At 46.6% G+C, this 22418-nt stretch overlaps 1 protein-coding gene across 2 annotated transcripts in view; it reads right to left on the reverse strand.

The window, feature by feature from the left end:
• C2CD3 (C2 domain containing 3 centriole elongation regulator) overlaps positions 1–14847 on the reverse strand; it is a 96526-nt gene extending 81679 nt beyond the window's left edge. Inside the window, exons 1-5 of one of the 2 annotated variants that reach the window (XM_088445840.1) lie at positions 14672–14847; positions 4856–5125; positions 3681–3838; positions 3402–3574; positions 2709–2914 (exon numbers count right to left, since the gene is read on the reverse strand). In XM_088445840.1, the coding sequence (XP_088301966.1) occupies positions 2709–2914; positions 3402–3574; positions 3681–3838; positions 4856–5125; positions 14672–14723 (859 nt within the window). In that variant the 5' untranslated portion in view covers positions 14724–14847. The remainder of the gene's footprint in view (positions 1–2708; positions 2915–3401; positions 3575–3680; positions 3839–4855; positions 5126–14671) is intronic. The other variant, XM_088445841.1, reaches the window with a different exon arrangement.
• Between the last annotated feature and the right edge of the window lie 7571 nt (positions 14848–22418).

Here is a 22418-nt window from a genome sequence, read left to right on the forward strand (position 1 = left end):
AGGAAGTGATCAGGGGGGAGGTGAGGAAGTGGTTGTTGACTGGGCGGGTGACAGGGAGTGTGAGCGGAGATGATATTGGAGAGGTGGGGGGGGGGGGGCAGGGAGTGGGTGAAGGCCTTTTGAGTGGGGTGAGTAAGTGGTGTCTGAATTTAGTGTAGTATTGGCAGCCAGTGGAGTCTGACAGCCAGGAGGTGAGGGAGGAAAATGAGCTGGGCAGTGGAGTTGAGGATGGATTGAAGAGGTGAGAGAGGGGTAAGTCCAGAGAGAGGGAGAGAAGGTTGATAGTTGTGGTGGCCTCCAGGATGAGAAAGGGGCTGATCCTGTAAACATTGCGCAGGTAAAAGTGGCAGGCGTGGGCGATGGACTGAAAGGGGGGAACGCGGGGGGGTGAGAGAGAGAATGAGAGGGCGGAGTCATGACACAGATAGCGGACTCGGGAGGGAGGTGTTGTCAACAGAGAGTAAGATGGGGGGGGGGGGGGCGAAGGCTGACTTTGGTTTTATAGATGTTAAGTTTCAGGTGGCATTGTTACATCCAAGAGGAGAAAGGCCAATGGACAGTTGGGAACTCGGGAGAGGACAGAGGGTCTCATTCAGAGCCGCTCGTAAGCGGCTGTTCGCTCGTTCCGAGCGATGTTCGCAAATCTGCACGTGCGTACGGATTGTAATACGCATGCGCGAACCAGCCAGTGCGGCCGAAAATCGTTTGTACGCTATATAGCGAGTGCCTGCTATTTTGAGTGACAGAATGAGGCGTATGTGGGTGGTAACAGGGGAAGGTGCTTGTAAACGGGGAGTGGAGATCAGAACGCAGGCGTGCTTAAAGGTCAAAACGGGTGTTTTAAGGGTGTGTATAATTAATACAGCAGCGTCATTGACCACGTCACTTGGTTGTTTTATAGTCAGAACTGCTCACAATATAGTGGTAGGAAAAAACAGCCACAAGAATAGCGAGCAGTTCATACGGTGTTGGATGTACTCAATTAATCAAATAAATAGCGATCATGACGTATGGTGCGAGCGGCCAGGGGGCGTCTTTTTCAAAATTACGACCGCAAGCTTTGTTCGCTCGTTCAGACTTATAGGCGTTAGACCGCAAAGAGTGAACGGTTCATTTGAATAGCCACCCCCTTTTTCTGAACGAGCGAGCGCAAATAGCGTCCGGCTCTGAACCAGACCCAGAGGGCGAGATGTCAGGGGTGGAGATAAAGGTGGGAGTTGTCAGCATATAGGGGACTTGAACTTTGAACAGCGATACCTGGATGACAGACAGCGAGTCGCGCAAGTACTGACATGTTGTAAGGCAGGTCCACTAATTCGCCCTGACCAGTGCCAGATGGAGATGGCAGAAGTGCTGTACTTGGCGCACCATAAGGAAAATGAAACAAACGTTTGTCCACAGCCGTCCCATGTCGAGAATATCTGACCCCCCCCCTCCCCCGAAAGCAAGTCCAAATTTTTATAGAGATGTCTGGAAGTTTGTGCCAAAGTACAATTCCATTGCCAACCCCAAAGATACTTTATGAACCCCTGCCGATAGATCAGCTGCCCCAGTTGCTTCCCCTTTGCCTAGGTGTGGTACTTCAGAAAAAGCCGCTGCCTGCCCCCTCCCAGCCTGGCACAGCCCCCCTAATGGAGTTCCAGCTCGGAGGATGAGAACCGAGACTACTGCTACAGCTCAAGGAACAAACTACCTTTTTGTCACATCGCCGGAGCACAGTGTGGAACCCTGACCCAATGAAACGGAGGCTCTGGGGACCGTGGGCACAACCTGCGGAAGCTGGAGCGAATTCCACAAGGGAGGCAATTGCCCCAAATGCTTCCGTAGCAGCTGCTAAGGGACGCCAAAAGGTAAGAACAAGAACAGCGCAAAAATTCTACATAAGTGAAGCTGCAGAGCAGAGCAGCGCAGCCCGCCGGCTCACTCGGGAACGAACACAAACTGATGCCAGAAGGTCAGGTCGGGGTAGATGGAGGAGTGCCTAAGCTATTCACACCACACACTACCCCACTGTGTGCAGTGTCCTCCATGGATAAATGAGAAACAAATGAATGCAGCATCCAGCTGCCTTGTATCGTCAAATGGAAAAAATAAAAAATATACTCAAAGTCGCTCAGGTGAAAAAAAGGCGCTCGGTATCCCGGCAGTCAAAATCCAGTCGCCGGCATTCCGACAAGGTTAGGATGCTGACACCTGTCGGTAGGTATCCTAACCCTCCCTCTCTCTCTACCCTAAGCCTACCTCCCCGGCGCCTGAACCTAACCTGCCCCCTAGTCCCTAAACGTAATCCCTCCTCCTCGCACCCTAAAGCTAACCTTCCCTAGTTCCTAACCCTAATCCTCCCCCTAGTGCCTAACCCCTAGCCCTCCACCCAACCCTGCTACTTACCTTTGGGATACCGGCGATCAGGATGACAGCGCCGGCATTCTGACAGTTGTCGGGATTCTTGCGCCGGTATTCTAAGCGCCGACATCCCCTGTGTCAGGATACTGAACGTAAATGGGCTGAAGCCCCAACCACTTCCCAGCGCCTGGATGGACTTACCGCTGTCATCAGCTTTGGGGTTTTAACATTTAGAAGATCACTAGACCTTCTTCTATGCTGCGCTGGCCGGGAAGAATCAAACACACCGGCGTTATGTGTAATAACTTACAGCACCGGCTCAGAAACAGACCCGAGGGTGCTCTGACGCCCGTCTTCCCCCTCACCTGTAAGCAAATCCTTAGCAGCAGGTGCAGACGCTGCACTGGGGTCACCTCTGGTCACCTCAGCGCTAGATCTCTCCTGTGTTACACCAGTGGAGGGATGAATTTCACATACATGGACATCTTCTTGGTTGAAGTGATCCTGTGATCCCTTACACAGCTCCTCGTTAGGCTCTGCGTTTTCTTTGAAGTACAAGTGATCTCTGCCCCTACAAGAGTTGAAAGAATTCAGGCAAATACACAACACTCAGCGTAACGTTTATAAAATCCAATTCTCACTGCACCATAACAGTGCATGTTTTCCAGATCACCTGGAGGGAACACAGTTCCAGGTGGTGCTAATTATTTTAGCAGTGATTCTGTAAGAGGTTCTGGAAAGTATACACTGTTAGGGTGCCCTGAGGACTAGCGTAGGGAAATACTGAATGAGGGACTAGGAACAAGACAGCACTGTAACACTTTACAAACGGATAATATAAGTAATAATGTATCCATAATTCGAATACTAAAATACTCCTACTAACACCAACAATAAAAATACTACAAATGTTCTGCATGCAAAAATGTGCACCCTGCACAGTACAACATGTTTTGCTCTGTATGTACATAGAAGTTATTGTGCTGGAATGAACGTACAGCTTCAAACGATGTGGGGGTGACAGGATCACTCCGATTCACACTAAGTATCCCGATTACCTGGGGGTGGATAACTTGCTGCTGCCTGAAGACATCACAGACAGTTTTCTGGGCTGTAATGAGTCTGCCTTAGCCAGGGGACCAGACAGTGCAGTGTCCAGGCTGATATCGGTGTTCGGGATAGAGCTACTGCTGTCATACGTCTCACACAGAGGTTCCAGGGCCACAGACACCTACAGCAAAGCAAATACAGCTATCAATTAGCTTCACTGTACTTGAACTACAAGTGCCAGCATATCACAACAGCCAAGTCAATGATATGTGTTCCCATATTCTCACCTGTAGTTCTCCCATTTTCTCTGACGTTGGGGAAACAACTGTGAAGAAGCCGTTGAGTGGGTGCGTTGGGGAGAGATGCGAGATCTGATTGATTTGTGCACGACCAATAGGCAGGTGGTCCAGTCTGGTCATGACCTCTAACACAAGTGCGCCCATGTCTGCAAGAGGCGAGAGCACGTTAGTTAGGATAACGGTATAGATACAGCACACAGGAAGTACGATCATGACACAGGTGCAGTTAATGTAAACCTACAACAACCTAAAGATGGTACACACTATACAATTACCAACCCGATCAGTCAATTTTCCGTTGATCAGCTTGATTTTCGTGTAGTGTGCAGGCTGGAGTTGCAGAAACGCAGAGAAAATGGGCCAGAAACACTTGGCTACAATTTTACGAGCGCTCAGAAATTCTGATATATGTAACGATATCATGTCGTGTGTGGGCATTCCCGATAATCGGACCCTATTTCCTCCAAAATTTTTGGCTTATGTCATCATCTTTGTGGGCGTACATGAATTACTGTGAAAATCAGCACTTTTTTACTAACTTAGTATGTTGTAGCACCGATATCGAGAGCGTCACTGGCAGCAAAATCGTAGTGTTCCCGCTGTTTTAGCAGGGCACGGTGCCCTGCCCGATTTTAAAAAGACAAAATGTGCCCTGCCCTTTTAGTGGCATCCCTCTAAAACATCCTGCCCTGAACCTTCTCCACCCACGGATAGCATCTGGTGGGACACGTTGCGGTGAGCGATCACCGTCGGGCGAATAGATGCAGCGTGCATGTGCACGCCATCTATTCCCTGTGACTGGAGAGCTCGGGGGAAGCCCTGCACCTCGGTAAGTGCTGGGCACGCCCCCGAGTGTGACAAATTGGAGGCATGTCACAAGGGCACACCTCCTCCCTGGCCTGACACGCCCCCTTTTCAGGAGGGCGCGCAGGGACTCCCTGCCAGCACCTTCAGCGCCCTGCCCGCAGTCTAGTGGGAACTCTAAAATCATACTGTTTATCGGATTGCTAGGAAAATCGCTTTAGCGTGTAGCCGGCTTTATACTAAGAGGACTTGATAGAACCAGGAACTTGGTTTACTGTCAACATGTTAGCCGAAGACCAGTCCAATTTGTGCCATACAATGTTTAGTGTAAGTCAGAGGATACAGTCTGTAGGGCTAACCTGTAAGATATGAGGTTAGCTGCTTAGGTCCACAGCGAATAGCATATCGGGTTGTTGTTTTAGCTCCCTTTTGGTCAGTGTGTGAAGTGTCCCTTGGGTGGAAGATGGTGCCATCGGATGTCTCCCCCCACCAACGGAGTCTTACAACGACATATTGTGGGGGCTTAGACACTGTCCAGAGAATCTTACTGACGGTTATCCTCAGGAAACACCGGAGCTGGCCCTCTACGAGGGGTGGGAGACTAGTTGATGGGCAAACGTCTGTAGCTTCTACAAACACAAGGCAGAGGAACAGATGCTAAAAACCAATAGATATGACACCAGGCTGGAACATTTATAAATACTAGGACACCAAACAAGAGATTACCGTTTAAAATACTCTTTTACATATTCTTCTAAAAACTTTAAATATATATCAGCCAGAAAAATTAAAATATATAAATCTTTGTTATATACCACAAAACAAGGAAAAAATAGCCCTGGATTTAGACTCATCTAAGTTTTACATTTATCCTAAATGAAGGGATATCAGGACTGCGTTACGGAACGCCCTAACAATAAAAATAAAACTTGCTTCTTAAAATGAAATATTGATTTGCACCTCGCCGCCAAACTAGACAGCACTTAGCAAAGAACAGCCTAAATCTATGTACACACTGACAGATATATTGGCCGATCAATTGATCGGCCAATATATCTGCTGCCCATCGGCCAGAGTGTACCCGCAATAGGTCGTTCACAGACATATCTGTCCTTTGGCAAGTGTGTACGGGTAGTCCGCAGATCGCCCGTACACATGCGACAGCCGCAGGGAGGGGGCGCCCCCCCCCCGGCCAGCGGTACCCACCCCCTCCTACGCACTGAACACAGATCATGGTTGTTCAGTGTGTACAAACAACCATTATCTGCAGATATATCTGTTTAGTGTGTACCCAGCATTAAATTATCTGTCCAAGCTGGCTGGTTGGAACGATAACCTGGTAATGTACGGGAGCAAATGACAATCGTCCCAAACGCTGGAAAAACGGACAAAAACTGTCAGACAAATTGGTTAAGTCAAACAGATTTGACCAATTTGTCTGAACGACCTTTTTTGTCTGCTTTCCAGTGTTTGGGAACAAATGGTTGATTGTCCTCCCAAACATTACTAGATTTTCATTCCAACCAGCCAGATTGGACAGATAATCTATAGTGTGTACCTATTTTGATGATGCGTACACACGATACGATAAAAATGCACGATATGAATGATCACGATATCGAGCAGGTTACATAGAGACCTGCGATCGTTGGCCCGTCGTTGGTGGGTTGGTGGTGTGCTGGATGAATGATAACGATCATCCAGGACACCGGGAAGGTACAGAACGATCAATCAGCGATATCGTTATCGCTAACTGATCTTACCGTGTGTACGCACCATAACTCTGCCCAACTGCTTTCATCGCTGGGTAAGACCTCTTCCTAGGACACCCATGCACTTTAATCAAAACTTAGTTGCACCTACACAAATCAAGCTAAAAATAACAACCACAGAGGGTTTCGCATCGGCTGTATTGTGCTACATGATGCCCAGTGTGTTATTTCATGATTAGGACGGTACAAAGAACACCCAGGTTGCTGCAAGTTTGACCAATGAAACAAAACACAAAATGGTTGTGCTGAGTATTCGCCAAAATCACATTGCACCAAATAATAGCTTGCACAGAAGTAACAGCCAACGCACCTTCAATCATTAAGTGATGACACTATATCATCTATACATCCACATTAGGGCAGCATGGACCGACCTCTCGTCACTCTCCTTACCACAAGCTCCCTAGTGAAACCTTCCTCCCATATTAATATTTTCTTTACAAGTGCCAGCAGACCCTTAATGTCCGGGCATGCTGGCACTTGTTGTCCCACAAGTGCCGTCATGCAAAGGTGGCTGCTTGGGACTTGTAGACCAACTGTAACAAACATTATTTACTATTTTATTACTATTAACCCCGCACCCACCGCCATCAGGGGTGTAGGGAATAGGGCCCCCCCTTTCCGAGGAATTCTAGCTCTGGGCTGACCAGTTTGGGACTGGTTAATGTGATGGCAGGGGGACCCCATGCTTGTACCCCCTGCTATGGCATTATCTCCCCCGGCTGGTTCAGCTTGGTAATGTTTATAAAAAAGTAGGGGAACCCCACACTGTTTTCTCCCTATATTTTCTCATACCAGCTCAGGTTGAGTAGTTCAGGGCTGGCTACTAATTTGGGTGGGCACACTTTTTTTTTTTTTTTTTAACTCTTTCTTCACTTTTTAACATAAAAAAGGCTGCACAGATCATATTGATCTGTGCAGTGTTCCTCCCAAAATCGCCTCAGACAGGTCTATTGATTAGGCGGGTTTGCTGTCCTTTTGCCATCGGGTTTTAAAACAGACTATTAGTCAATCTCTGGTTTCTTTAGTTGTCTAGATGTTCTACAGTCAGATTTTTGGTCAGTTTTCTGGCGGTTTTGACTTTAGTAAATGGGCGATTTGCAAAGTCACAGAAAACCGCAAACCGACCTTTAGTAAATTTACCCTCATTTCAGAGTCGTATCTTAAGCAAAAAGTAGCAGTATTGCCAGACGCTTCGGAATGATCTGTTCAGTTGGACCCCATTAGTCCTGAAATATTATTATCTTTTCTATGAGAAGTTATATTTACTTGTATAGTCAAGTGTTCTCATATACTTGTTCTACAGCATTGGAATATGGCATAGATTTTATTCTTTAGTGTGTGTAGATTTAATAAATAGGAAGTTGTTGTATTTCAAATTGGTAAGAGGCATATATTACACATCGAAAGACGTTTTCCAAGATCTCTGAAAGAGAATCCAAATTGTAACACTAGTTGTATCAGTTATATGTTGCATTACAAGTAAAGAAGTAAATCTTGTTGCAAATATTGATACGGTGTATCGTTGCATAACAGCATGAGATTAATAGTCTGCTGATGATCATGTTAGTAGTAATCATTAGCTGTTTTATTTTTCAAACATGCAAAACCAGATAGTGCTGATGCAAATAGTAGTAACACTGGGGTAGGTTGGATATAGGTCAGTGGTTCCTAAACTTTCTCGGTTCAAAGCACCCTTATTGTCCCAGAATCACTGCACCCCTAGGTCAAGGAGTAGATTCAGTTAGCGTTGAGGTTCCCTTTTCATGTTAATGTAACATTATCAATAAATAGCGAGGTACAATAGTAACCTCTTATGTGTGTAGCGCTTAATTGTATCCCCCCCTAAAAACTGCCCACTACTCATTAACACATTTATTTACAACCCAATACTGCTACTGGGCCTAGGTACAAAGAATCGCAGGGGTGCCGCAATTGTTTTTAATGTACATAGCAGTGGGGATCTTTTTACATGATTATCCCTTCTATGTACTAAAGATAACTTGCAGGGACGGCGGTATCAATAACCGCTGTCCCTGGGAGATACATCCGGGGTTACCGGAGGAGCCTTTTGAAAGAACCCTCCGGGAAATCTAACACTGTGCATGCCAACAGTGCCAGGTTCGGGAGTCAGATGGAGGCTGCAGTGAGAATGTCTCCATAGGCATAAAGTGGTTTATGTCGTAGGTACAAAATCCGAAAAGCAGAGTTTGGTACATGGGGTCACATCATAGCCCACTTTGATAACAATGGGGGCAGCAATTAGCACCAATAATTAGCTTTTTGCAGGAGACTACTGTGAAAACGCCTGCATTAAGCTATGAAGACATAGCACCGAAACTATAGTTCCTGCATAATTTTATAAAAACTGCCTTGATAGATATGCCCGTAGCGTTCCCACTAGGCTGTTTTAGTGGGGCGCCGCGCCCTGCCCTATTTCTAAAGGGGAAAAAGCACCCTGCCCTTCGGTGGGGCGCAGTGTCCCACGGGTGGGGAAAACAGCAGTGAAGCGGTCACCGCATGCGCCCAGCATCCATTCACACTGATAGCAGCGCTTGGGGCAGCCCAGCATGTCCGCAAGTGACGGGCACGACCCCAAGAGTGACGAAAAAGGGATGCGCCTTAAAGACACCCCCACTTTTCCTTGGCCACATCCCCTTTTCGGGCGCGCGCAGATGTGCTCTTTCTCTAGGACCGACGTCGGACCCAGAATGAACACAATGCCCGTTATGCATTAAAGCTGGGCACACACTATACAATGTGTGTACCCAGCCACTGCGCAACGCGAGGTAACGATATATTGCACGCGTCTTGCAGGCTACACGAACTATCAATTTATCGTTACATGCTTGTATGTAGCAACATGGCGTCATTCATTGTATCGTATCTGTGAAGCACAGCAGATGGGACGATGCGATGAACAACCGACTTGCGCGCACAGTAATGACTACGCACCATGCGATCCGCAACAGAACGACACATCTTATAGTGTGAACCTGGCTTTAGTCCATGATACAAATAAAAGAATTATATTGATAGACACCTATATTACAAATCTATGGAGATATGAGGCTCCGTAACGTAATTGGAGACCACTACTAATTATTAGCTAATCATCTGTGACAGTGTTCTAATACACATACCAATCTGATTAATCAGTAAGGGGCACTCTCTGATACCCTATCTGAGTAATAAAACATTGTAATACGCTGTAGAGATAATTTGAGTTCTTTATTCACCATATTGCAAACACACAACATAATCATAAAAGAAGCTGGAATATATATATATATATATATACACACATACACACAGCGGAACATTAACATTTTATTCTCACACAATTTTTCTAACTATAAACACTATTCTCTGTTATCTTTAACAAAAAATGTTGTTGTTTATTTGGATTTGGTTTTATAACTTAGATTATCTACTTTTAATACACTAATAAATGTTATATTTTAGTAAGTGCACCCATAATAGATGCTTTTCTCGTTATACAATGAGTGCCTTGTACTACGCCCAGGTTGCTGCACCACGGCAAAGTGTTTGTGTGCTGATGCTTCCACAGTCAGTGGCTATCTCCATGGGTAACAGTAAGTTTTTGGTCAGGCCCTTTTTTTACCTCATCCTCTGGTCATGGGGCTACATATCACTTCCACATAAGGTGCCGAAGCCGGATGGTTGGCTGAGACCTAAATAGGAAAATCTAAATCGGCACGACGCCATTTTATTTTGCCCCTGACGACGCCATTTTGCGTCGTCAGCATGAAACCATTGTGTGCGATACGAATATGCTATTAGCATCGTGCGACTACATTGCTACCGCATATTGATTAAAATCCCACCATACCCCATACGCACATTAAATCATACATATAATATATAAGACGTACAGAGCACAGTTGTGCTGTTTAGCAAAGCACTCTACACGTAAAACGCACCACGCATATTAGCGACTATACGCAATATCCGCACACTGACGCATTGCATACTTACACAAAAAGGCTCCCTAGCATTGAGGCTAATATTAAAGGTTTTATACGTTATCAAATCTATTGTGAATTGCATGTATTTGATATCTAAGGGTTAGGACATGATAAGCAGACCGTGTTTGGTGCTATTCTAAACCACTTTTTATTTGCAGACTTACGGTCCCATCGGCAAGAAGATCGCAACATGCGTCTGCGAATTATGGATCATAGAGAGATAGGCATTGAAATGTACTCTGTAATGTAATGTTTATTAGCCAGTTTAGACTTGTTCTTCGGTGGGAAAACACACACAAAGAGCTGATGGAGGCTGAACTATTACAATACAAACTGACCTATGAACTGTATCGTAACAGAAGAACCAATGGGATTATGCCAACATGTTCTATTGTATTGCCTAACTCTGCAAGGGTACATATGCAGGCACACTGGACCTGGTAGTTAGTTATCTTTTCTTTCTGTTGGCGGAGGTTTCATAGTTGATGCCCTGAAATCTGGATCCAGAGCGCATGCGTATGTACCTTGCATTTTGTATAACCTTTGCGCTAATTGTGTTATAGATCAAGGCATGTAACTATATGCTTTTATGTGAATAATAACTTTTGTGCTTTGGAACCACACTCAAAGTCTGGAAAGCGATTATTTCATATGAGTACGCAACGCTAAATAGCGACTTTATGGTATAAAGGTTAAATAGGAATTCATATAGGTAAGATTTGAAACCTTGTGACTTCGCTGCATCCATAAAGAATCCTGTTGCTCGATGGTGCGGATGCCAAGACCTGATCTAGCAACACCAGCCAGAAGCCTATGGGCATATCCAATTAGCCGCGGGGTTTACCCAGGGCTATTTATCGCGCTGGGTGGGATTAAATTTAGCGGGGATTTCCCATGTGCGAATCCCCGCTTTCGGCCAGTACCTCGCACCTCATGTTGGTGCGAGGTAAATTCTGCGTGTATATGCCTTTTACTGCCTCGCGCGAGACGCAGTAACACACTGTTTCCGCATTTCTCGCGGAAACAGTGTGTCCCCGCGTGCGAGAGCTGTTTTAATGGCGCGGGGAAAAAGCTATATTATTGAACAGCTTAACCCTGCGCAGCGGGACTTTTGAGCCTCAATTACTCGCGGGAGAAGTCCCGCAGGTAATTGGATATGCCCCTCTGTACTCTCAAGCTTTATATACAGTTATATGAAGGGGTGTAGATTCCCGATACGGCCATCTTTAGCTTCCTGCATAAAATTCTACCCATGGGCAGACCACACAAACACCATAGCTATGACATTAAGGAGAAGGTAAGAAGCATACAAGAAGGTGGGGTTGGAAGACTCTTTTTCCAAGTGTCCCAATCCACAGCTCCGCCAAGTGTCCCAATCCACAGCTCCGCCAAGTGTCCCAATCCACAGCTCCGCCAAGTGTCCCAATCCACAGCTCCGCCAAGTGTCCCAATCCACAGCTCCGCCAAGTGTCCCAATCCACAGCTCCGCCAAGTGTCCCAATCCACAGCTCCGCCAAGTGTCCCAATCCACAGCTCCGCCAAGTGTCCCAATCCACAGCTCCGCCAAGTGTCCCAATCCACAGCTCCGCCAAGTGTCCCAATCCACAGCTCCGCCAAGTGTCCCATCCACAGCTCCGCCAAGTGTCCCATCCACAGCTCCGCCAAGTGTCTCATCCACAGCTCCGCCAAGTGTCTCATCCACAGCTCCGCCAAGTGTCCCATCCACAGCTCCGCCAAGTGTCTCATCCACAGCTCCGCCAAGTGTCCCATCAGGAATGGTAGCCCTTTTTCTCTGTGTGTTGCTGTCATCTATCACCCCTTTGGATCACACCCACAATTTCTTGAACATTTATCTGCCTGGCTCCATCATTTCTTATCCCGGGACAACCCCACCATCGTCATAGAGGATTTCAACATCTTATTTCATAATCCACATTCTCATTGGTTCTCCAAACTACCTTCTCTTACCTCCTCTCTCCCAGTGGACGGACTCCTCTACTCATCGGGATGGCCACTGCCTTGATCTTATATTGTTTATACAATGCTCAGCTTCTAATCCCTTTAATACTCATTTGCTTCTCCCAGGTCATCATCTGCAAGCTCTCTTCCATTACACTAAAATCTCTGCTGACAAACTGTACCAAGTTTTCCCCGCAGAATTCTCAGTCTTATTATAAAGAATTATCGCTAATGCTGGGCATACACTATACAATTATCTGCCAGATATCTGTCCAATCTGGCTGGTTGGAATGAAAACCTGGTAGTGTATGGGAGCAAATGACAGTCGATCATATGGTCTTAAACACTGGAAAACGTACAAAAAAACAATTGTTCAAATTGGTTAAATTCAATTTGTCTGAACGACCATTTTTGTCTGTTTTCCAGTGTTTGTGAGCAAGCGGTCGATTGACATTTGCTCCCATACATTACCAGGTTTTCATTCCAACCAGCCAGATTGGACAGATAATTGTATAGTGCAGTGGTTCCCAAACTTTTTTGAATCACGGCGCCCTAGAGTAACAGCATTGTTTTCACGGCACCCCTAAGCCAAATGTTTGTTATTGAGAAATTCAGAAAAAAAATGTAGTGAGGTAAATTGTGCTGACCTGTCCTCTTTAGTGTCAGTTATGTGGTGGTGGACAGGTTTGTGCTTTTGTTTGTCCACAAATTTAAATTACATTGACCATAAATAATTTGATTTTGTGCTAGACCACCAACCTGAGGCACCCCAGGGTGCCTAGGCACACAGTTTGGGAACCACTGGTATAGTGTATGCCCAGCATTACTGAAGTCTTACACATTAACCAAAAATACAAAGTGTACAATCAGCAGGATACAAACATTATGAAACTTATGATGCATCATATCAGACAAGTGCATAAAAAGGTATAAACATCGGAATTCCCTTTCTCCTGTGCCAAATTTATCCATAATATGTAATCTCTCTCTTTCTCTCTGTTGGTATCTTTCCATCATTATTCCAGCATGTATATCATATAGATCATGCACAGTTCAGATCTTATTTATCTCATTAGATCAGCATTATGGCCCTCATTCAGAGGCGGTCACAAGAAGCGACCGCTCGCTCTGAATGAGGGCGGCCGCTTCCTTTTTGAAGTGCGGCCTCCTGGTCGCTAGCTAAGCTGTGGGTTACCACCCACAGCCTTAGTGACCGACCAGGGTGATGGTCGCGATGGTCAAGACCATCGCGACTATCGGGGCTTGCGATGAGACCCTAAGGTTGGGTCTCGGCAACCGCAAGCCCCACTGCTGATGTCAGTGCAGCCGCCCACAAAACGGCAGGCGTTCCGTTAGGAACGCCTCCGTTTGTGTAGCCACTGCCCCGCCTACAAAACAGGGCGAGCTGTCGATTACCATCGACAGCCGCCCCTTTTGTAGAGAGCTCCGGAGCGAGAGATTTTCTCTCTCGCTCCGGGCTTGCGCACGCGCAGTGCGGCCGCTGCGCGTGCGCAGGGCCTCAACATCGACCTGGTTGTGAGCGCTCAGCGCTTGCAACCAGGCCTGACTAAGGTCCTATGTCCTTTTGCAAACAGGAAGCCATAAGTACAGTAGGATACAAAGTATCTAAAATATACATTATTTAGTTTGCATAAAGCCAAAGGATTAGTTACAAACCTTACAGTTAGATTAGCCTGCTGTGCATTACTGCTCGGAGACATGCAGGTTCAAAATGTAGGTCTTACAGATAATTAAAATATATCAATCTTTGTAAATCCAACTTGCTGATTACAAGCTACACACAACGCAAAATAATTTGCAAATTTATTAGGAAAACAATATTCTTGGGTATATTTAATTGGCTGCATCCTGGCAGAGGGTCATAAAACAAATTTGACAATACATTCATAAACCCGCTGTATGTGATACTCTCAATTGCTGGAACAATACTGCCCCATCCCAGCATATAACTGCCCCAAACACTGCCCAGTCACTAGCTGCCCCTACAATATACTGATACTGCCTCACCCCAGGATATAACTACCCCAGTCTCTGCCCAGTCACTAGCTGCCCCTACAAAATACTGATACTGCCCCAGGACATAACTACCCCAGTCTCTGCCCAGTCACTAGCTGCCCCTACAAAATACTGATACTGCCCCAGGACATAACTACCCCAGTCTCTGCCCAGTCACTAGCTGCCCCTACAATATACTGATACTGCCCCAGGACATAACTACCCCAGTCTCTGCCCAGTCACTAGCTGCCCCTACAATATACTGGAACTGCCTCACCCCAGGATATAACTACCCCAGTCTCTGCCCAGTCACTAGCTGCCCCTACATTATACTGATACTGCCTCACCCCAGGATATAACTAGGTGCCCCCACATTATACTGTGACTGATACTCCCCCCAGTCCCTGCCCAGGGGACTGGGGTAGATAACAGCCGGTACCTTTCTTTCTCCTGCTCGCCGCCTTTCCGCTCTTACATCCCCGGCTCTTCATCCTATCTCCCGGCTGTCATGTCCCTCTCCCGCCGCCGCCGTCATACGGAAGCTTCTCTCGTTTCTCCAGGCAACCATGGAGACACTTCCGCCCCTACTGCCAATCAGGAGCCGGCATGCGGGGGTTGCTGGGAGTGACAGTTGTGGTGATGACGTCACCCGCTTAGTTTGCACGTGTCATGTGATCAGATAGAGTGGGAGGGACTATCATATGATCAGAGTGGAAGCGGTCATGTGACTATGAGACAGACTAGGAGCTGTCACATAATCAGAGCTGCCATGTGTGATCAGAGTGGGAGCTGCCATGTGTGATCATAATTGGAGCTGCCATGTGCGATCAGAGTGGGAGCTGCCATGTGCGATCAGAGTGGGAGCTGCCATGTGCGATCAGAGTAGGAGCTGCCATGTGCGATCAGAGTGGGAGCTGCCATGTGCGATCAGAGTGGGAGCGGCCATGTGCTATCGGAGTGGGAGCGGCCATGTGCGATCGGAGTGGGAGCGACCATGTGTGATTGGAGTGGGAGCGGCCATGTGTCACCGGAGTGGGAGGGGCCATGTGTGATCAGTGTGGGTGCGGCCATGTGTGATCAGAGTGGGAGCGGCCATGTGTGATCAGAGTGGGAGCGGCCATGTGTCATCAGAGTGGGAGCTGCCATGTGTCATCAGAGTGTGCTGTTCCTTTCATATACTCTGTATGTATAGTCGCATTAAGCAGCAGTGGCAGCACAGACTGCCTGAGTGTGACTAATATAGAGTGTATATACTTATAGCTAAAATCTCATCCATTACAATTCCCAAAAATGTATCGACGGTGACCTGTCCTGACTCAGCGGTGCCCCCTTCCTCCAACAGCTCCCACCGCAGCGATGGAAATGGACAGACCACCAGAGAGGAGTGCTAGCAGGGTGAGAAAATAGCTGAGTGGGTGACCTGGCATATGGCGGGTCCATTTTACTAGTTATACAATAGTTGCCAGACTTTGCTGCTGAGCCTGTGAATCTTACTGCGTACTGTATATCGATTCCTGCCTTTCTATACCTTCTAACAATCGATTCCTGCCTATACCTTCTAAAATTGTTGCTATTCAGCGTAATGATTCGCACAAGAAATAAATGCTTTCAGACTTTGAGTGTGGTTCCAAAGCACAAAAAGATATTATTCAATATAAAAACAGATGGTTACACGCTGTGACCTAAATACAATTAGCGCAAGTAAATCATACAGACCCAAGGTACAGTTGTTACATACGCACGCGCTCTGGGCCCAGATACCGGCATCAGCATTAGAAACCTCCATCAACAGCACAGCAAGAAGACTCTCGACTGGGGTCAGAGAGCGCACATATATACACTTACAGGGATAGGCAATACAATAGAACAGATTGACATGATTCCGTTGGTTCTCCTTCATGGTGCTTCTGTTACAGGATAGTTAATAGGTCAATTCAAATGGACACAAACAGCCTCCAACAGCCCTTTGTGTCCTTTTTCCCGCTGTATGCTCATCTAAGCTGATAACATTACAGAGTACAGTTTAATGTTTTAACTCTCTATAGTCCATAGTTTGCAGACGCATGTTCCGATCTTCTCACCGATGATACCGGAAATCTGTTGAGACACAATGGATCAGTACAACACCAAACATGGTCTGCTTACCATGTACTAAACCTTAGATATCAAATAATCTTTATTTCACAATATTAATAATTACTGAATACACCTAGAATATTACACTTTAATGCTAGGGAACTTTTTATGTAAGTGTGCAGTGTGTAAGTATTGGGGAATTGGGAAAAGACGCTAGTTAGCGCTGTGCGACTATGTGTTTTGTGGAGTACACCATGGTACGTGTTTTGCAGGTTTAATAATTTTATATGTTTTAGTGACTGTCTGTATTTGTATGGTGTGGACTTTTAACTTCTTTCCATTGCGTGGGAATCGCACGATGCTAAATAATAGAATCGCCGTATGTACTTATAATGGCGTGATTCACTAAAATGGCGCTGGGCGACCAATCACAAAATGGCGTCTTGATGCCATTCGCAAAATGGCGTTGCCCTGATCTAATTTTAAACCGATCCTGTCTCAGCCAATTATCCGGCTTCGACAGTATTCATTGGGAGCTATGCATCCATGATGAAAGACTGCTGTATACATGCACTTAGTTTTAATTATAAGCCCAATATCGTACAGTGTGTGGCCCTGGATCACGCAGGATGCCTGGTAATAAAGGGATCATTGTTATATGATTGCTAGAAACCTTTCTCTGCATATACATGCTTGACCACAGACTTAGGCCTGTATTCAATTAGTTTCGCGTACGCGATAAAGTTTTGCCTGCCGGACTTTTCGCATACAGTGCGTATTTTAGCCGCAGAAACTTATGGTGCGCGTACCCGCGATTCGCCTTATTCAATTCCAAAAGACGCTAAAATGGAGACACGTGGAGTCAGAACAGGCGAAAAGTGGTGTCAGATTCGGGGAAATTAGGCTGAACCCCCCTAAAAGATGCAGAAACATTGGGGATCAATGCAATAGTACCCGATTAGCCCTAATAAAACTGTTTGGGGTTCTTAAGTTTGCGCAGTTGCCTCTAATTAGCGTCTTAGCACAAGTGGTGTAGAATGGCATAAAGCAGTAAATTTGGGGTACTTGAAAATGGGTGCTAGTATATTTAAAATTCGCTAAAGTGAAGCTTTAAAAAACGTAAAATACGCACCTTAAGCAAGCACCTGCAATCCAAAAACACCTCAACCCTACTTGCAGACCCCCCAAAAGTCTATTTCGCTACTTTTTAGGGTTGTAACCCCACTTTGTACTTCTTCGCCCCCAATTACAAAGTACTTTTTTGGGGTGTCCCTCACTTTTTGTAATGGATTTTTTGACGCAGTTATCCTTTGGGGGGGCTGTCCCAAGGGTTCTGAGTGGTTTCCCCACCATTGCACCCCTAAATAAAAAAATGCACTTCTTTTCTCCTGCTATTCAGAGGCGAATCTTTTTCACCTACTACATTGCTTTGACTCTCTGCGTACGCGAAAAGCGGATGGAATTGAATACGGAGATAAGTCTCAATCGGCGACACTTATTCGCGGATCTTGGCTTTTCGCTTCTAAAGGCCCCCATACATCAGCAGTCTGAAAACCACAATTGAACAATTTGATGATTTATTGCCCGATCTTAGGATTTCCCAATCGAGCAATCTGCACCCATACACTACAGATCTTTTTCAGTGATTTGCAGATCGATTGCAGCAAACACAGATCTGGCAATCTTGAAAGGCTCCATCATTTTGCTAGAAACGGCCTGCAAATCTGCTGATCATGCCCATACACTAGCAATCTACACCCCCAATCCATCTGTGAAATCCAACATGTTCACATGGACAATGTGATTAAACAATTCCAATCACTTTTTGGTTGCAATCTGCGATCTGTGAAGCCCATACATTGCAGATTTTTATACACAATCGATTGCAAATTGCACGATTGCTGCAATCCATCTCTGATGTATGGGGGCCTTAACTGAATACGGGCCTTCCTTTGTACCTCAGTCAATTTGATTCAACCACCTGTGCTCAACCATGGATATCTCTAAAACCTGAACTGTTGGGTTGCCTTGAGGACCGCATTTGGGAACTTCTGCACTAATACATGGACACTGTGCAGCTCTTTTTCCTTGGGGCTTCTCTGTTACTGATACCGCCCTAAAGGGGGGTACGGCTAGGGAGGGGGGTTGGGATGAACGGAAGGACCAATGGCAATCTGCATCATAGTGACATTTGAATGGTTTCCTGCTCCATCGCAATCATCTAGGGCAGGGGTTCCCAAACAGTTCAGGTTTTAGAGATAGCCATGGCTGAGCACAGGTGGTTAAATCAAATTGACTGAGGTGCTAATTAAGTCACCTGTGCTCAACTATAGATATCCCTAAAACCTGAACTGTTGGGAAGCCTTGAGGACCGCGTTTGGGAACTGCTGATCTAGGGGCCGATTTATTCAAATCAAGTGATAATTGCCCCGAAACATATCGTTTCTTATCGCCGCTAATAGCTGTGATTTTTTAACAGGTTTTGGAGCAATTAATTTTTTTCCTCTAAGTCAGGGGTTCCCAACACGGTCCTCAAGGCACACTAACAGTCCAGGTTTTAAGGATAGCCATACTTGAGCACAGGTGACTTAATTAGTACCTCAGTTATTTTGATTTAACCATCATAACACTAAGAGGGGTATTCAATATGAAACGTAAACTTCGCTGTCGAAGTTTACATTTCATATCGGAGATTTTACCTGCGTTAAAGTATCGGGCGCGCGGCCGCTTATCCCCGTATTCAATATGAAATTAACAAAAACGGGAGCCTGCGAAGTTGGATTTGCGTAAAGTTACGAATTTTTCCTTAAAAAAATTGTAGGACCCCCCTAAAGTTCTAAATATATGGGGGATCACTGTGGGTACCCCCGTTTTAGCCTTTAAATGAAAGTCGGGGATTTAAATAGAAGTGTTGCAGAAGAGCACTTAGGTTGTTTTTTTTCATTTTTTTAAGTGGTGCCATCAATTTTGGGGTACATGAAAATGGGTACTAGCATATTTTTAAGTCCCTAAAGTAAGTTTTTAAAAATTCTGCATTTGTGCACCTGCCGCTAATAATCTATTCTAGAATACACCTGCCGCTATAAATCTATTCTAGAATACACCTGCCGCATACTTGCAGAATAGCCCTGAACCTATTTCCCTATTGTTATACAATTTATTCCCATTTTTTTTTCTTCACCCCAATTTTTAAATTCATTTTTTGGGGTGTCCCTATTTTTTTTAAAAAACTTTTTTTGACACAGTTCTTTTTTAAATGTCATTCCCAGGGGTGCAGGCTATTTTTTTTAAGCCTGCAACCCTAAACCCCAATTCTGCACTTTTTTTCGACACCTATTCAATGGTGAAAAGTTATCACCGTTTTTTATCAAAACTTTTCTAACCTGCGAAAAGTCTTTGAATTTGAATACGGTGTAAAACTAAAACCTGCGATAATGACGTCATAAGTGCGATATTAACGCAAAAACGATGTTATCGCTCCCATATTGAATACCCCTATAAAACCAGGACTGTTGGTGTGCCTTGAGGACCGAGGTTGGGAATCACTGCTCTAAGTGGAACAGCTGCTCCTATTCCCCTGTACTGTACTTTTGCTGCCAATAGTAGCAGTTTACAGTGGCGGGCTCTGTCACGGCAGTGTTGCTGGGCATATGCACTGTGGAGCTTAGAGGAAGCAGGGGACTTGCACAGGCATGTATTGGGGGGGGTCAGGCCATCCCTAGACACATTATTGGTCGCCCTCTTCATGTCGGGGTCAGTCCCAGTGCTTCCAAATAGCCAAAGCAGCCCCAACCTCATCCCCCTGCCACCACCAACTCCCGCACCACAATTTGCTGCCCAGTACTTCCCCTCACTGCCAGTTGTCGTAATGACAGAATAAAGTCACCTGACCTCATCAGTGGCCTAGCATGGCTCTCATGTAGGGGAGCCTTCTGTGCCGCTCCCCAGCATGTCACCACTCGATCTACATGGATCCCTCCCCACACTCCGGGAGCCATATTTGCACTCCGGGTCCCATTCACTGCATAGGAAGAGCCGCTGCTTGTAGATGAGATCATCGGCTCACTACGTGTTGGCGGTGACTTCATAGGGGCCGCCAGTCTGAAAGGGGTCTCAGCTGGGTCTCACCCGGGATGGAACAAAGGGTCTCATTCAGACCCGCTCGCGAGCGCTGTACGCTCGCAAGCGGGTCGATGTTACCCAAATGCGCATGCGCATGACGGAGGCGTCTCCGTCGTGCGCATGCGCGAGACCCGAATAACGACGGAGTAGCCGTCGTTATGGGTCTCGCACCAAAGGGGGCGTGCTGTCGATGGTAAGTGACAGCACGCCTCCTTTGGTGGGCGTGCTGGGGGCGTGGCTGCCCAGACGTAGGCGTTCCCATGGGAATGTCTACCGTCTGGGTCCGGCCCCACTGACATCACTAGTGATGTCAATGGGAGTGTTTTTGGCTCTGATAGAGCCAAAAGCACTCCAGGCTTGCGGCAGACAAGACCCTACCAGAAGGGTCTCGTCGCAAGCCCGATGGTCGCGATGGTCTTGACCATCGCGACCATCTTTTTGGACGCTCGCATAAGCTGTGGGTGGTCACCCACAGCTATGCGAGCGGCCAGGAGGCCGCTCCAATTTTAGGTAGGCCGGCCCTGATTCAGAGCGAGCGCTCTGGTCAGAGCGTCCGGCTCTGAATCAGGCCCAAAGTCCCAGGTGCCAGGTGCGACCCGGCACACACATGTGAAAGGGGTATCAGTTAAACACCCAGGCTATTGCTGAGTCAACCCAGGTAAAGATCAGTTGAAACGGGTAACCCTGGTCATCCGACCCAGGACACGTTTACAGCTAGGGGAGAGCAGCATTTTGGCGCAAGGAGATGATGTAATCTCCAAGCAACGGCACTACACTCGTGTGCAGTGTGAACAGCGCAGATCCGGGAATAATCCGAATTGGCGCTGAAGTGGAAAAGGGGTCTGCCCGGGTCTTACCCGGTTTGGAACTATGGGCCTGATTCAGACCCACTCGCGAGCGGCTGTCCGCTCGCAAGTGGGTCGATGGTGTGCACTGCGCATGCGCACGATGGAGGGAGCTCCGTCGTGCGCATGCGCGAGACGCGACGAGCGAAGGACTTCGCTCGTTGTGTCTGATCAAAGGGGGCGTGCTGTCGATGTTGATTGACAGCACGCCCCCTTTGGTGGGCGTGCCGGGGGCGTGCCTGCCAGACAGAGGCGTTCCCAAGGGAACGCCTACCGTCAGAAGCCGGCCCCACTGACATCACTAGTGATGTCAGTGGGAGTGATTTTGGCTCTGATAGAGCCAAAATCACTCCTGGCCTTGCGGTTGAGAAACTCAACCGCAGGCTTCTGCTCGCACTGGCGATGGTCGCGATGGTCAAGACCATCGCGACCATCATCCTGCACGCTCGTATAGGCTGTGGGTGGTGACCCACAGCTATACGAGCGTCCAGGAGGACGCTCCATATTTATGGAGGTGGGCCCTGATTCAGAGCGAGCGCTCTGGTCAGAGCGTCCGGCTCTGAATCAGGGCCTATGTTCCAAATCTTGAGTCAGACCCAGGACTTAAGTGGAAAAGTTGTATTATTCTACATGACAATTTGTGAATGAGATGCAGCTGTCACTTGGTAAGGTGGTTGTTGTATTATAGAATTATGGGACAATTGCCCTGACTGACTTGCTATGACAAGCTCGCTGCCTAGGTGTCATCTGAACTGTCCTTTGTTCCCCACATTCAATATCTCAAAATCACATTACATACATGTAAAAAACATAGCTAAAATCCCACCATATCTCACACAAGACGCTGCAAAAACTCTAATCCATGCACTCATTAATTTCCCGCGTTGTATATTGCAATAGTCTCCTTACTGTTCTTCCCAAAAACAGACTCTTGCCATTATAATCCATTATGAATACAGCTGCGAGGCTGATCCTCCTCCCCAAACGTTCATCGTCTGCTGATCCGCTCTGTCAGTCCCACCATTGGTTACCGGTCTTATACCGTATTCAATATAAAAATACTTACACTCACACATAAAGCTATTAACAGTGGCGTATATATAATGGGTGCAGTGTTTGCGGGGCACACGGGCCCCCGGGTCC

Source organism: Taudactylus pleione, unplaced genomic scaffold (genome assembly GCF_031769625.1).
Source record: "Taudactylus pleione unplaced genomic scaffold, aTauple2 ptg000390l, whole genome shotgun sequence".
In the NCBI taxonomy this organism is placed as follows: Eukaryota; Metazoa; Chordata; class Amphibia; order Anura; family Myobatrachidae; genus Taudactylus; species Taudactylus pleione.